This window comes from Cydia fagiglandana, chromosome 20 (genome assembly GCF_963556715.1).
Source record: "Cydia fagiglandana chromosome 20, ilCydFagi1.1, whole genome shotgun sequence".
NCBI classification, from domain to species: Eukaryota; Metazoa; Arthropoda; class Insecta; order Lepidoptera; family Tortricidae; genus Cydia; species Cydia fagiglandana.
Window position 1 is genome coordinate 5,081,005 of NC_085951.1, and position 16,771 is coordinate 5,097,775.

Genomic DNA, 16,771 nt, shown 5'->3' on the forward strand with positions numbered 1-16,771 from the left:
CTTCAATTGACATTTTGTGTTATTGCTTTATATGACGAAATTGTTGTGGCCTGGCGCGATCGTCTTGTTTGGCTGGGTGGCAATGGTTAATCTTCTTTTTCTTCAACCCATCGTTTTCCTGGCCTAGCGCCAGGGTCCACTTTCCTGCTCAATCTTCTCCACTTTGCCGGGTCTTCGGCATCCTCAGGCGTGTGATTGTTCTCTTCCATGTCCGCTGTCACGATGTCCAGCCAGCGCTTCTTAGGCCTACCGCGGCTTGGTAGCGTAGTAGGTTGAGATCGGCCGATCCTTTAATAAGTGGTAACACACTATCGCAACCGAGATATCTGTTTCTCGCTCTCACTTAGGGGTGCGACGCACCAAGGTCGCGGTGCGGTGCATTAGTGTGTTACGATAGTGTGTTACGGCCTTAAAACCGGTTTAGCGGAGGCACCTTTGTAAAATGATTGTTAATGTGTACCAGGTTTACTTCGTGGAGGAGCGACCAGAGAGCTCCATGGGAGGCGTGGACGCCGCTGCACCCACCAGCAAACCGCCGGCGGACTCCAAGAGCATGGACATCACAGTCTGGGTGAGTATACAAAATATCCACACATCACACATCTGATACAGCTTGGCAAAAAAGAGTAGAAATTAAAAATTAGCAACACTGTGTCTTCCCTTCCAAACCAATTATTATAAGAAAACGGGACGACACTACAGTGTTGCCAATTTTTAATTTCTACTCTTTTTTGCAAAGCTGTATTTTACAGAAATTTATGCACGATTATTGAAAGAAATAATTCAAGCGTCGTGGCCATTGACCGCGTCAGGGGCTCGTCTCAACAAAACTAAACCGATGTTTCATGACATATCCAAATAACTCAATTCAACTACTCTACCCTAACTCTGAATGCATTATCAAAAGTCAAAACAATTTGCTGCGGCCCACCTCTTTTATATGAGTTGTCAGTCATTTAAAAATCGTTAAAACCCGAATTAACAATCTGGCATTGTGGCCTTATTTGTTCCATTTATTTCAACACAGAGTTGAATGATAGGCAGAAGCTAAAACGCGACACGAACACATTCACAACTCCATTGAGTATGTGTGCGAGCGAAATCGGTTTATCGTGAAGTCACAGTCTTGCGACCCTACCTTTGTCTATCTGTTTACTGTAATTTTCAAAACTATTGAAAGATGTTTTCGTTGGTTGCAGCCGCACGTGTCGCAGGTGGTGTCGATGGTGGACGGGCACCCGCGGCGCACCCGCGTGCCCGACAAGCCCAACTACCCGCTCAGTCTCTGGTCCATCATGAAGAACTGCATAGGTAAGTTGTAGGCCTCCAAGCGTTGGTATGCCGTTGATCCCTTGGATCTTAAGGCTTCGTTGCACTACTTTCACTCATTTCACTGCAACGGGGCATGAATCACACTTTCGATAGCTGGCAAGCGGCTGGACGGATGCGCGATTTGCCGGCGGTACGCTGCGTCCCGAGGTGCCCCTGTGGAACGACGCCATATTTGTGTTTGGACATGAGAATTTTCTGTTTTACGGCGATAATTTTTTACTGTCACAAAAATCTATAAAAGTTAGTAAAGATCTTGGGAATCTGTTCAGTGCTACCCTTTATAGAAATGCTACATATAAAGAACAGTAAAAGCACAGAATAAATAATAGTACTAAGTACAGAAGACTCACTCTCTAACAAAACGCGTCTGTCACGATCAGCACAGATATGGCCGCTAGGTGGCGACAGCGCCACGCGCGGCTTATGGCAAACCCCAAAATTGGGGCCGAACGGATGTACTTTTAGCTACCTGTAGCAAAGCGACGAAATCGCGGAGTGAGACACGCCTGGTAAAAGTGAGCTTGCATCTTGCATTACACAGGCATCATCCTCAGGGTCGTCTTAAACTATGCTGGGGCCCTTGGGCACAAGAATTTGGGGCCCTTTTGGAAAGTAAAGAAAGCTAATTAAACTAACATTTTTCTACTATCTTCTGTTTATTAATTCGGGGCCCCCTGAGGATGGAGGCCCTGGGCACGAGCCCCATGTGCCCTTATGGTAAAGAAAGTACTGATCATCCTATGACATGACGATATATTATTTAATCGAGTGATATATCTTAATCTTAACTATTTAGGTCAAACTTATAGTCACTTTTTAACATTAATTTCACTTAAAAACTACGAAATCTAAAACTATAAATTACAACTAAACCTAAACTAACCTATAAAAAACTATGACATAGTATTTTAAAAGTTTCTGAATCTTTTACTCGCTTAACTAAACTGTTACCTTCGTTCACAGGCAAAGAATTATCAAAGATCCCGATCCCTGTGAACTTCAGCGAGCCGCTGTCGATGCTGCAGCGGCTCGCGGAGGACTACGAGTACTCGTCCGTGCTCGACGAGGCGGCGCGGTTCAACGACCCCGCGCAGCAGCTCGCCTACGTGGCCGCCTTCACCGTGTCCGCGTACGCCACCACGGCCTGCAGGTCACTAGCAATCATTTAGTTTCTTATATCCAACAGCGCCATCTACAGTGTATTTTTAACACATTCAGGGCCAAGAACCCGACTTTCGGGTACACTATTCGTAGCGACTACGCGCTCTATACGGCAAAACGCGGTACGAGCGTAACCCGTAGCACTTAGTGGCAATGAATGTGTTAAATATAGAGCTGCGATGTTCATAGAAAGAAGTTAATAGAAACCCAAGAATCAAGAGCAAGAGAAACACTTGTAAGGAATCAGATTCGTGCTGTTTTCATGCCAAAGTAGTATATTAACGAGCTTATAGGGATATGTATGCATTCTTACTGCCAACTTAGTACACAGTTAGTGTGGTCAAAGTCTACTTGTTTCTCTTACCCCACCTGAGTCATATTCTTACAACTTAAAACCAATAAATAATAACTCCTTGCTGAAAGTGATTATTGAAAGCTGTTTCTTGTTGCAGAACGAATAAACCGTTCAACCCGCTGCTCGGCGAGACGTACGAGTGCGACAGAATGTCAGACCTCGGCTGGCGGTGTATCTCAGAACAGGTAACTGTCCAACACACACCGGGAAACTCATTGCTTTAAAAGGTGCATCCACACCGCAGTTAACTTTCGTGTCGTACTTTTTGCACTCATATGCTACTTTTACCGCACTAGTACGGTAATTAACATTTTACGTGCCTATAGTCTGCGAGGAAAGAGATGAGTCGTGACATGTGTGGGATCCTATACATTCTATGACTGTTCCCTTTCCGTACAGACTATATATGGAAAATATAAAACTGTATTGTAAAACGTTCTATGATCCACGTGCGAATAGGTAATTCTCGTGTCGATTTAAAACACTCCCTTCGGTCGTCTTTTAATTTATTGCCACTGGTTGTGAATTTTCTACTTTTCGCGCTTGTATCGTAATTCACTATTGTAGCTGAAACTCACTTGGCGGTCGTTTTTTGTAATATTAATGATTAAGATGCAGCACAAATGTGTCGCTTTACTTCAAACTCAGTTAAATCCATTCGACCCTCAGCAAATATCTACCCTATTACCTTTTCTTAATACCAAAATCGCATAATCTGACACATGGATTTACCCGAGTTTGAAGTTAAGCGACTCAAATAATGACAAGGAAATAAGAATGTATACGACCAAGTGAGTTACGGCCTTTAAAATACTTTGTTGATAACCAAATTCCCCTGATATTCCATCCCACTCTTCCCCGCCCGTTTCCTCCCTCGTTCCACACTCTACCTGTCTCTATCCTCGCCTATCCTCCCAGCACTTGCCTCACTCATTTTCCAAATTCCAAAATTAATTTTTAACAACAATTAAGGGTACGTTCTAAAACGAGAAATCGCATATTTAAAACACATATTAAACCATCATTTTCAGTCATTATTATTTCATTTTTTTATGTCGTTAAAATATAATATAACGCTACAATGGGGTTGGCAACTGTCAAAGGTTTACATAGAAGGCGCGAACATAAGTTTAACCTTTCTCTATACTTCACGCGTCGAATGATGATCTCTGGGCCAGTTGCACCAACCACATTTGACAGACTGATCAACGTCAGCCGGCGCGCCCCGGCACTTTACTATGAAACTTTCCATACATAAAAAATTAGCGAACTCTTTAACGACTTTAACGATACGAACCGTTTGGTGCAACCGACCTTAAGACAGTTCCTTCATTTTATTCTTTCGGATAAGCTTAGGAATTGAAGTAATATGTTACTTAAATCTAACTATTATTTGCAATAACTACACAATTTGTCAAAGCTTAAATGTTACATATTTAAATAAATTAATGTGCCAAAATAATGAACATATAAAAATGAACTGTCTTAGGGATCATCATTGGACGCGCGAGGTTTAGTTTCGTTCTATGAAATTTGGTTGAAAGGGCATTTAGACAATAAAATAAAAAAAAATACTCTATTCGTAGGACTGACGGTTAATTACCTTCGACCAGCCAATCCCATTATAATGCTACAATTACATCTCGTTTTGGAACGTACCCGGTGTTTCGGCCATCCATTAAAGTGGTATCGTGGGGCAGGTGTCGCACCACCCGCCCATGGTGGCGCAGCACTGCGAGGGCGCGGCGGGCTGGCAGTGCTGGCAGGAGTTCACCATGACCACCAAGTTCCGCGGGAAGTACCTGCAGGTGGTGCCGCTCGGCGCCGCCTCCGCCTGCTTCCCCAGCCAGGGCAACAAGTACACCTGGAGGAAGGTACACACACATACACACACGATACTACATATAGGGACCGTGCGCGTTGGAGGGTCTGCCATCTTGTGGCCTGAATCGGAAACATATGTGCACATGTAGGTACATTGCCAAAGCAAGTGCTACTATCCACCGTTCTCGTCGGTACGTTTCCTTGTGCTTGGTAGGTTCTGCCATCTTGTGGGCTACATCGGAAGCATAAACGACACATTTACGCTTCGCGCCAAAAATCTGACGGCTCCTATAGGTCATGCACGGGGCCTATATGGGCGATGCGGACGGGTCAACGAGGTATTCGAGTCGACAGAGGCGCGAGCGTTTCATATATTTTTGCGCGCTTCGTTGTGCTATAGTTCGTTTTTTTTAGCATTAGAAAGAACTTGCAAGAAGGTAAGCGATCTTGACATGTCTTTTAATTGAAAATCGCTTTTTAAAAATCAATAACTATTACTTATGAAAGCAGAAGACTATAAATGATCGTATTAGAATCATAATTGTTATATAGTTGCCGTAACTTATTTTTAAAATGTGTTTTTCAATTAAAAGACACATCAAGATTGTTTACCTCATTTCTAATGCTAAAAAAACGAACTATAGCTATGGCAGGCGACATATATCGACATAATTCAATGCAACTAAGTACTTGAACACGATATACTTTATTTGCGTTATCAATTCAGTAGGGAATTTATAGTTTCTAAGAATCGTTTCGGCGTATTATGGATAGCTTTATCCACGTGATAAAATAACTGTCACTTTTTAACACCGTGGGATAGAAAGTGACGGACACCGTTTTATCATGCTGTCACGTAGACAAGAACGACCATCATATCCGTACAGTTGTCACTTCGGAAAAAAATTATAAGTCGACGAGTTTTCATGACTCAACAACTGGCAGGTATGGAATAGGAAGTAAGCGGGCGGTGGAAGAAAATAAACAATAGGTCGGTAGGTTCAAATAGCATGACTAGAGTGTTCACGTTACTGCATTGAACGTCTCCACTTTAGACATTGACGTTACTTCATCGGGGTATATTAGATTACATAGGAAGGAATAGCCTGTCCCGATCTCAGGTGTCGCACCACCCGCCCGCGTCGGCCACGCACTGCGACGGCAAGCCGTGGACGGTGCAGCAGGAGTACTCGTTCACCAGCAGGTTCCGCGGCCAGGTGATCAACGTCGAGCCCAAGTGCTCGAGAAATTTAACCTTCAAGAGTAGCGGCAACAAGTACTATTGGATTAATCAGGTTACGCAACCAAAAGATTCGTAGCGTTGTTGGCATTGCAGATATACTTAAGGTGCCCACTGATTAACAGTCCGCCGGACGGTATCGGCCTGTCAGTTGTTCGGACTTGTCAAAATTTTGTTCTAACTGACAGGCCGATACCGTCCGGTGGACTGTTAATCAGTGGGCCCCTTTAGGCTTGTCTTGGCATTAAACTTTACAGTAATAGTTATGTTCGACCGCCACTCGTGGACATAAAAATAGGCATTTGGTTAGGTTTTCCCCGACGATGAACCACACGTTTCAAAAACCTTTAGTACTTTTATTTTCTAAGCACCACTTGCACCATGCCACTAACCGGGGTTAACCGGTTAAACTGTTAACCCAGTATCAAATTATACTGGTAACCATGGTAACTCCAGTTTAACCGGTTAACCCCAGGTTAGTGAATAGTGCAAGTTGCCCTAAATAATTTACACAAATAAGTAAATGACCGTATTGGTGGCAGGTGACGACAACAGTCCACAACATAATCGTAGGCAAGCTGTGGGTGGACAACCACGGCGACATGGACATCATCGGCGAGGCGGGCGCCGCGGCCGGCTACGTGGCGCACCTCAAGTACCAGCCCTACGGCTACTTCAGCAAGGACACGCAGCGGAAGGTCACCGGCGTCATCAAGGACCCCAACGGCGTGGTGAGTGACAGCTGTACACCTCACGTGACCTCCAGTACCAGCCCTACGGCTACTTCAGCAAGGACACGCAACGGAAGGTCACCGGCGTCATCAAGGACCCCAACGGCGTGGTGAGTGACAGCTGTACACCTCACGTGACCTCCAGTACCAGCCCTACGGGTACTTCAGCAAGGACACGCAACGGAAGGTCACCGGCGTCATCAAGGACCCCAACGGCGTGGTGAGTGACAGCTGTACACCTCACGTGACCTCCAGTACCAGCCCTACAGCTACCTCAGCAAGGACACGCAGCGGAAGGTCACCGGCGTCATCAAGGACCCCAACGGCGTGGTGAGTGACAGCTGTACACCTCACGTGACCTCCAGTACCAGCCCTACGGCTACTTCAGCAAGGACACGCAGCGGAAGGTCACTGGCGTCATCAAGGACCCCAACGGCGTGGTGAGTGACAGCTGTACACCTCACGTGACCTCCAGTACCAGCCCTACGGCTACTTCAGCAAGGACACGCAGCGGAAGGTCACTGGCGTCATCAAGGACCCCAACGGCGTGGTGAGTGACAGCTGTACACCTCACGTGACCTCCAGTACCAGCTCTACGGCTACTTCAGCAAGGACACGCAGCGGAAAGTCACTGGCGTCATCAAGGACCCCAACGGCGTGGTGAGTGACAGCTGTACACCTCACGTGACCTCCAGTACCAGCCCTACGGCTACTTCAGCAAGGACACGCAGCGGAAGGTCACTGGCGTCATCAAGGACCCCAACGGCGTGGTGAGTGACAGCTGTACACCTCACGTGACCTCCAGTACCAGCTCTACGGCTACTTCAGCAAGGACACGCAGCGGAAAGTCACTGGCGTCATCAAGGACCCCAACGGCGTGGTGAGTGGGAACCACTGCTACAGATAATCTATTTTCTTTCTTACTTAAGTGTTAAGTGCAACTCCATCCCAACAACTCCATGGACGGCCTCTAGACAGACAGGGTCGGTTGCACCAAACTGTTCGTATTGTTAAATAGTTCGCTAAATTTTGATGTATGGAAAGTTTCATAGTAAAGTGCCGGGGCTGACGATGATCAGTCTCTCAAATGTGGGTGGTATGGTGCGACTGGCCCTAATTCATGTTTAACGCGTTACGTTTGTTCGCAGCCCCGCTACGTACTACAAGGGCACTGGGACAGCCGGGTGGAGGTGGCGCCGGTGACGAGCGCGTCGCCCGACAACACGGTCTGCAAGACCGGCAAGTTCACCGTAGCCTGGCAGCGCGTCGACGCGCCGCCCGACTCCGACAAGTACGTATGCTGTTGCGATGCTTACTCAGCATTGCTTGGCAGTTCGTGCTAAAATTACTTGTTCGTGTTCGGAATGCCGTCATGGCGTTCTCGTCATTTACAGAACGATACAGGAACTAGTATTGTAGTATTCTGAACCAGTAAATAAAAGGAAAGAACTTCATTTGAATTGTTTGGCGAACTACAGGGTCAATGTTTATTACTGATGATGTTTAATTTATGTGATGACATATTGTGATGGTATCAAAACTGTCTCTAGTAGTATTTTCGGAACGAGAAACCTTTTTAGGAAATAAATTTACGTGTTATTTCCTGAAAAGGTTCAAGTTCAGGAGAGAAAATTATGGGCAATCATTGTCTCAAGTGCTAAGAGTAACGTTAAGGCCCGTCTCCATATTGCGCGGCAAGCTATCGAACATTGCTCGCGCGGCCGCCGCGCAATATCGAGACGCGCCTTTAGACTACGTAGTTGAGCTATGATGGTGTTTCCAGATGGTACAACTTCACGCTGCTGGCCGCGCAGCTCAACGAGCCGGAGCCCGGCGTGGCGCCCACCGACTCGCGGCTGCGCCCCGACCAGCGCCTCATGGAGGAGGGGCTCTGGGACGAGGCCAACGCGGAGAAGGTAATCACGTCATTTTGTTATTATTTTAGTGATGTGGGCATGGTTACCATTGTTGTATAATGTTTAATGGTTTAAGTTTTCATCAGTCGAGAGATGTTCCCAGCCGAATATAGGTTATATAGATTTCTATGGTTTTCATTTTTTTGCAAACTTCGCCAGATTATTGGTTCGTCACGTTAGGTGCTTTCTTTGGTCGCACTCATCGATCGGCAGTCGGCTGGCGCTTCCTTAAAGGTCCGTGCAAATCAGATGCGTGTACGTACGTAGATGTACTCGTGCGCGTCGTAATATACAGATCTTTAGAAGAGACGGTACACCGCTCGCGGGACGTGTGCGTGCTTCGCTTCACGCGCACTCGCATGCCTACTTACACGCGGCCGGTGCGCTCGGGGATTTGCGGTCTATCGAGCTCGGTGTTTTCGAAGCCGGGTCGGGTGGATTATTGTATAGATGTCGCACCTTAACACCGGTCAATAACATTGAAGGTGTTTTCTCCCCCCAGTTGCGGCTGGAAGAGAAGCAGCGCGCCAAGCGGCGCGAGCTGGAGGCGGCGGCCGAGGCGGCGGCGGCGCGCGGGCTGCCCGCCCCTCCCCCCCCCCCGCGGCCGCTGTGGTTCACGCGCGAGGCGGCGGCGCCCGGCGAGCCGCACCTGCGCCACCTCTACAACAACACCTACTGGGAGTGCAAGCAGAAGCAGGACTGGGCGCGCTGCCCCGACATCTTCTAGCCGGCCCGCCAGCCGCCGGGCCACGCATCGAGGCGCCCGCCGATATAAACACGGATGATCGAACAGATACCCTTCTCTGTTATCGAGATCTTAAGATGTCATTGAAATCCTCGTCCGTGTAGTATCTCCTGCCGATGCTACAGATGTTCACGAGTTCATAAAGTGTTTAGAATTTAGTATTGGCAAAATTAAATTATAATGGATCCGTGTTTGGTTTGGTTACGATTGAGTCGAACGGTCCGATCTCCTGCATAAAAATATGAATACGTTCAACTTCTACGCTAAAAAAACGAAAATTTATCTGCAAAAATAGTATGTACGTAATCGTATGAACTCGTGAACATATGTAACTACATAACTTGTGTTTTACGGTGACGGAAGTAGCCCCGTTGTCAGCAGCCCCGGACGGTGAAATCGCGTTACCGCGACGTCCCCCGCTCGTTGTCCCGAGTATGAACACGTACAGTTCTGTTCAAGTCCTGCCAACGTGCAGTTAATGGTCGTCGAATTTTAACTCCCTCCCTCGTCTTAAGCTTACTCGATGAGACGCGCCGAAGTGCGCCGTATCTATATCCGCCTCGTTTCCGTGCGAATTTCGTTTTTGCATTTGTCGCCGAACGACGGATCCCCCTTTTAAAATATTTTAATAAAAATAGAACTGTGTCGATATTGACGATATCTTAGCGTGTACGATTAAATAAATAACTCACCGCGTGCGTTTCTTACATAAAATTTTGTCTCATTCCATAACACGAGTCTGTGGTTGTTTTTTTATTTATTGTTATGTGTCGAAATTTTAAGTTGTTTTGATTTCAATCGATGTGTAAATACATTATTTATAGACGTTGCGACTTACCTAATATCCGCAGACTGCTGAGGCCTAATTAATATGTTTTTGTATATTCTTGGCCGCTTATCTAGAATCTAGATTCAAGACGACTCGCACTCTCGACTCGACGTTAAATACTGTTAAAAAATCCTTAAACTCTGTTAAAAGTTGAGTCTATCCTTTAGATAGAGTTTAGATAAGCGATTTTAACTTTTTATATTTCGGCCGCCCTAACGAAAAGCAAAATAAATGACCAAACTTTTTGATGATGTTTTTCGATTGTATGACATCTACAACTGAATTTTAAACTAAACTAAGATGTTTTCAATTAGTTTTGTTTTTGGCCGGGGCGGCGTCCACTGCCGTGCGGCCGTGTACCGCACGAGACACACAACGAAGTCTTCACATTATATTACGTGATTTTAAGGAAATATTTTGCTCTCGACTAATTCTTTAAAAACTCAAGTGCTTTCTAGTATAATGAAGTAAATATTGATACATTGTTTGCTTGTTAATATTCATGAAGACTGGTGATAAGAGTTTAATGTATTGTAAGGTCAGATTTACACCTGCGTGGTTTTAATGTCTTCAGTTACTTGTCCCGTTTCATTTTCCGTCGATATCTTGTAATTTTATCTTACTTATATACAGTTAGCATAATAGTATGGCGACAGTCACATAGTAGAGGAGTCAAGCTTCACCACTCTGCACTGAATAATTGGAAGACGTGTGCAATGAATGTAGTGGGCATTAAATCTATCTCTTCGTCCCAATAGAAAATACTTGTCAAAACTGAATGCCTTATCATAGATGAAATAGGCGATATCTATGTAAGTGTTGAACGAACACGAGATTTAATATCAAAGCATATTCCAGTATCGATCTGACGTAGGTAAACTGTCGGATGTGCTCTTGACGCCATCGCGTGATGGTCTAGGATATTTTGTAAGAACTATTACAAATTGTACATTGTCAAGTGGATGTAAGATAATTTGTTAATATTTTTATTATAATAGAATGATATTTGAATACAAAGCCATAACATCTGTATCATGTTGAATATAAAATAAATTATATAATGTCGCAATTTTTTTTATTTATATTATTCCTTTCAGCTAATGTCAAAGCCTGCAGGTTTAATATTGCAGCAGAAAAATACGAGTAGTTAACCTTGATAAACGTTTTGCACGCTTTGATTTCGCTGCGAAATGCTAACAAAAAGTCAAAGTATTATTATGCTCTAACAAAAGTCCACAGCAAAGCCTATACTAGAATAACAACATTGAATTCTGAACAAAACGAAGGCGAATAAAATAGAATCCTGGGCATAGTGACGGATTCAACGCCCAAGGTGAAAATAATTTTACCATGTGACACATACTGCTTTTCACATCACCTACGAGAAAATTATTATGTATCAAAATATTATGGAAAATAGAATAAATAAAAACCGGGCAAGTGCGAGTCGGACTCGCGCACGAAGGGTTCCGTACCATAATGCAAAAAATAACGGTCACCCATCCAAGTACTGACCCCGCCCGACGTTGCTTAACTTCGGTCAAAAATCACGTTTGTTGTATGGGAGCCCCACTTAAATCTTTATTTTATTCTGTTTTTAGTATTTGTTGTAATAGCGGCAACAGAAATACATCATCTGTGAAAATTTCAACTGTCTAGCTATCACGGTTCGTGAGATACAGCCTGGTGACAGACGGACGGACAGCAGCGTCTTAGTAATAGGGTCCCGTTTTACCCTTTGGGTACGGAACCCTAAAAATGGTGTCTTATGGTATTCCACCTGTCTAATGTCAGTGCGTCTCACTCTCGTGAAAACAAAAAGTGAGACTCTGTACATATTGGACAAAGGAATCGGATATATACGTGGAATGCCACCCTTAGGGTTACTTGCATCATTCTACTTACCTGGCTAACCTGGAGTTACCATAGTTGCCAGTACAATTTGACACTGGGTTAAAGGTTTAACTGGTTAACCTCGGGTTAATGGGATGGTGCAAGTGGCGCTTAGAATAGTGTAACTTTGATCCCTCCTAGCAGAACTAACGGTGACAGACGGTTTGGTGCAACCGACCCTGAATATACAGAGAGATTGGGGGGTCAGTTATCTCTGCAGCTTACGTGGAAATTGAAGTAAAAAATAATAATATTTTCAACATTTTTATTAAGAAAACGGAAACAGTGAAAAAGTACATAACTGTAAATTGCAGCTGGTTACAATACCGTTTATATAAACAAATCTTTTACAGTTAAACTATCTCCAGTTTTGCCCTGCTCATGTTTAAATATGTCGCGAAAATACTACAAAGAAAATATTGTCTTAAATTTTGTTTTTACATTATTTAATAACAATCGACAAATCTCACTAAAGATTACTACGTGTTATAACTGTCGTCGAAAAGGGTTGTTTTTTATTAATATAGGTTATATATGGGTTACAAATTATTTAAATTAGCATCACAACGCCTTACTAGACCATGATAAAAAACCACCAATGTTATTCCTTGACATGTGTAACAATAGGAGCGAGTGAATTGTTCCTCCTGAATGTTTAATAGTTCTAAAATTAACTGTTACAGGGTTGTAACACACATTATGGTTAAAATAGCGAAGAGCAGAGGCGCCTTCCTCTTACAACTAAAAGTTACCTACTAGTGTTTCTCAGGTCAAAGCACAGAATATCAAATTATGAAACAGCTAATTGGCCTTTTCATCTGTGTCAGATGTTTTAAGCAGCATCCCGGTAACGACACTTGCGTTCGTGGCTGTATAGCCCTATGCGAATTGAAAACTGCAATAAATAAACATACTTATCATTAGAGTTATTACAAACAATAACACAATTTTAAAACCTTGAAAAAGAAATAGGATTCGTCTTGCAAACCAGCCTAGTTCCTTTGGCAAACGAACATGAGCAGAGAAAAAACGCAGAATTAAGAGTTAGATGTAAAAAGCAGATAAATAATTCCTCATATTGATAGATATTATGTTACAGATCAATTGTCTCTTTGCCTGAATACAGGGAAGTTACAAACAAAGTTATGGCCACAGATATAATATCCAATGGTATATTTTTAAACCAAAATATGAAATCGTCTTTGGGAAAACTAAGACTCAGGCAAGGAGACACTCGTAGACTTACATAGCAACATTAATTTATACATTTACACATTGCCAAATAGCTTTCTTTCCTAAGTAATTATCACTCCAATTCCTAAAAAAAATAATTACATTTATTTTCAGCTCCGATATAATTTTAATTTAGCTCATCCATTCTTCCTTTACACAGCAGTAAGTAAACGTATTAAGATCTCGAGGCGTTTCGCATAGAACAATAAGCTTTATAAGTTTAAAGAAAGTAGAGTGCAAGTACGCATTTACTCTTCTGTATCAAACAGGCAATAGTATCTACACGCACTGCGCGCGCGATGCCCTGCTACTAACATTTAAATACCAAAAAGATTACGTGGCAACATATTGCTTACACAATAAATCAGTGTTGCCACGTAATATCTTTTTGGACTCAATCCTCCTTCTAAGTAACCAGACTATTTGATATCGTTCATTTTCCGAACTCGCTGCGAACGCTTCCACACAGAATAATATTATAAGCATTGACTATACCTATACAATAATGAGCCATCACACTGTGGTACGAAACGCTCGTTTGGTTCGATACAGCCATCAGTGGCCCCGGGCGTTACTATACAACTACTTACGTCGATGCACATTAAAATTATTCAAGTCCTCAATATTTATTACACTGATTTGACATTTAATCAAATCCGGCTATCATTTTGTGTGAACTTGAGCAATTCCGATATGCATTAACAAACTGGTCGCTCGCCTTTAATATTGTCACAACATCCGAACCCAGAGATCTTTCACCTACAATATCTAATATGCACTAAACATAAATCCAATATTTTTCTGCACATCTATTTACATATTTTACAAGGGAAAGAAATAATAAATAATATTTCTATACCTTTGATATGAGCGTCCTTTCAGTACATATTTAAATCTCAACAAAGTGCTTCCAGAAAACTTATACCTCATTAAAACAACAGACCCCGCCACGTATTTACACTTTACAGTATGGTAGTGGCCGTTCGTGTTTACATTTAATAGGACTACACATCTGAATATTACATATATATCCTACTCATGAAGTGAAGTACTAGTAATGCTTCTGCAATGCGGTCTCACGGCATACGTACGTAACGTTCACAGGCAAAAGGTACCCTTGTGTTTCCTAACTGCATTTTCATACTAGTAGAGCCCTTTTGACAATCTAAGACAAACCACCTTTTACCTGAAAACGCTACAAACAACGTTTTACTAAGGGATATTGGTAAATGTTACATCGTAATGCATATCTTGCATGTCTTAACGTAGTGAGTCGCAGGGCTATTTAACTGTGTTACCCACATTGTATTCATATTGAAAATCTCAACGAGTGACAAGTACACAACAATACACAAGAGTAAAACAAAACACTGTACCTATAAATCATTCCCCATTTTATGAATCTTAATAATTTTAATCATTGCCTTACACGTTATGAAGTATTAAGCTCAATCTTATCATGCGTTATAAATTATTGTACAGCAGAACGTCCCTAAAATTTGTATTTATTTTTACATTATACATTTATGTAACATTTCCTGTTCTGCAGCGATATCCGATATTTTATAAGCACAGCCAAGCTTAGTATAAATAATATCAGTCGGTTTCGTTGACTCTATTCAAATCAAAGTTGGGTCAAAGTACGCAGAAATTTAATCGCGGAGCTTTTAAAGCAGTTACCTAGTATTCTTGTGGAAAGAGATGGGTGATGACCAACTAGATAACAATCAAACCTCACTCCCCCTGGTTATACATACTATGATAGTTCTCATCTGATATGCCTCGCCATATCACGATACAACCATATCGGAATGTCGGTGAATATCAAACACCGTCAGACTAGACTAGGGCTCGTAGCAATAACCCTGCGACAGTTATGACCTATAGGAACAAACATAAAACGATTATCATCTACGGGTGCGCACAGACCCGGCGACAGCGCCGTAAACGAATAAGGTTGCCATATGAAAAATATCACCCAAAATTAATTCCTTATTCCAAAACCTTTTGTGGGCCACTAGGCCCATAACTGGCCACCATATGCTGTAGCTACAATAGCTACATCATAACCTTCGGTTTACTCTGCCCAAATCTTTAGCAGCTAGCTAGTGGTTAGTTATAGTGGCTAAAAACAGTAAAAACCCTGACACTCGCCAAGTCCCCCCGCAATCCTGACAAAGATTCAAAAATCCTGACACGTTAGAATCCTGACGCATGGCAACCCTATTCGCGAATCGCAGGGCATAGTACTAAGCTGGCGCGTTCGCCAGATGTGGACGCACTTTAACGCGCATGGCTAGTACGGCGGACACTCGGGCGCCGACACGGCAGGACGAAGCTAACACTCGCTCGCCGCCACAGAAAGCTACTCCAATCGTCACTGTTAACGTAAATGCGGCGAGTGTGCGGACATGCGTCAAACAAACATCGGCTCTATGTACAATATGTATCATTAGATTAATACACGGCTTGGTCAAACCTTCAAACACAATAATAAGGTTAGCTTCCATTTATAAATATATATATATCGGTTAAGATTGTTATATTTTTTTCACATAAGATCCATTTAAATTTATATGGCTAGATACACCTTATAAGATCTTTATTTTATTTACAATTTAAAATGGTGAAACTTAAAAATACATAACAAATCAGACTGTCGTGAGTTCTACAGTGGCTAGTTAGAGAAAGTCTACCAAATATTTGTGATTACATAACAAAAATCAAGCACAATAATAAACATAACAGAAACAAACGCTCAACTGAAACGAAACACCCCTGGTCCCGAGACCCTCTCCGCCAATCATTCCCAGAAGTTCAACAAGTCTATCTAAGGGGTCCCGAACTCCCGAACAAACGATTCCGCTATCGCCGGCACATTTCGAGTGCTAATTTAATGCAATAAATGCTCAGAATAGATCGTGGACATCTTATTTACAAGCGAAAATAGAGTCACTTTAAAATCACAGCGAAAACACTTAATATACGCTCGAAGTTGGACTGGGCCGCTGTGCGGCCGGGGTTTGCAACCCGCACTACACTGTCACTGCACTACACTGCACTGCCCACGCGTCCTCTAGGGACTGTTCCAGTAGTTCTGTTCTGACTAACGACGGCTATCGGCGCTCGCGGCCGCTCACTCGCTGAAGTAGCGGACCTTGCCGCTACTGCACCGCACCACGTCCTCCCATGCTGAAAATGAGAAAAGAGATTATAAAATAAATGGTAAAAACAAGTATTGTGTGTCCTAGAATTTCGATAAGCACTTCAACACAATACTTTGCTAGTTTATTATTATCGGGCATTTATCTTTTTGGATTCGAATCACGCTAAGTTTTCATGCCAAGTGTTCACTTGAGTGATTTAAGTCTTGAGCCAGTATGGCGCCACTGGTTATGTACGCATTGTCACTGCAAACATCGTAGCCGGGGTCTAGTTGAGACTGTCAACAGTTACAATATCAAATCTAGTCAAGATTTGTTCTATTTTAGTTTTAATTTTAACGTTTCGTT

General features: G+C 43.0%; 2 protein-coding genes across 2 annotated transcripts in view; one reads left to right on the plus strand and one right to left on the minus strand.

Moving 5' to 3' along the window:
- Positions 1–11,198, plus strand: part of LOC134674388 (oxysterol-binding protein 1) — a 31,517-nt gene extending 20,319 nt beyond the window's left edge. The window contains exons 8-16 of the mRNA XM_063532458.1: positions 464–571; positions 1,200–1,311; positions 2,296–2,482; positions 2,946–3,033; positions 4,549–4,722; positions 6,455–6,643; positions 7,792–7,934; positions 8,427–8,559; positions 9,062–11,198. Of these exons, the coding sequence (XP_063388528.1) occupies positions 464–571; positions 1,200–1,311; positions 2,296–2,482; positions 2,946–3,033; positions 4,549–4,722; positions 6,455–6,643; positions 7,792–7,934; positions 8,427–8,559; positions 9,062–9,286 (1,359 nt within the window). The 3' untranslated portion in view covers positions 9,287–11,198. The remainder of the gene's footprint in view (positions 1–463; positions 572–1,199; positions 1,312–2,295; positions 2,483–2,945; positions 3,034–4,548; positions 4,723–6,454; positions 6,644–7,791; positions 7,935–8,426; positions 8,560–9,061) is intronic.
- Positions 11,199–12,276: 1,078 nt separating this feature from the next.
- Positions 12,277–16,771, minus strand: part of LOC134674858 (uncharacterized) — a 50,585-nt gene continuing 46,090 nt past the window's right edge. Inside the window, exon 12 of the mRNA XM_063533014.1 lies at positions 12,277–16,451. Coding sequence (XP_063389084.1) covers positions 16,396–16,451 — 56 coding nt within the window. The 3' untranslated portion in view covers positions 12,277–16,395. The remainder of the gene's footprint in view (positions 16,452–16,771) is intronic.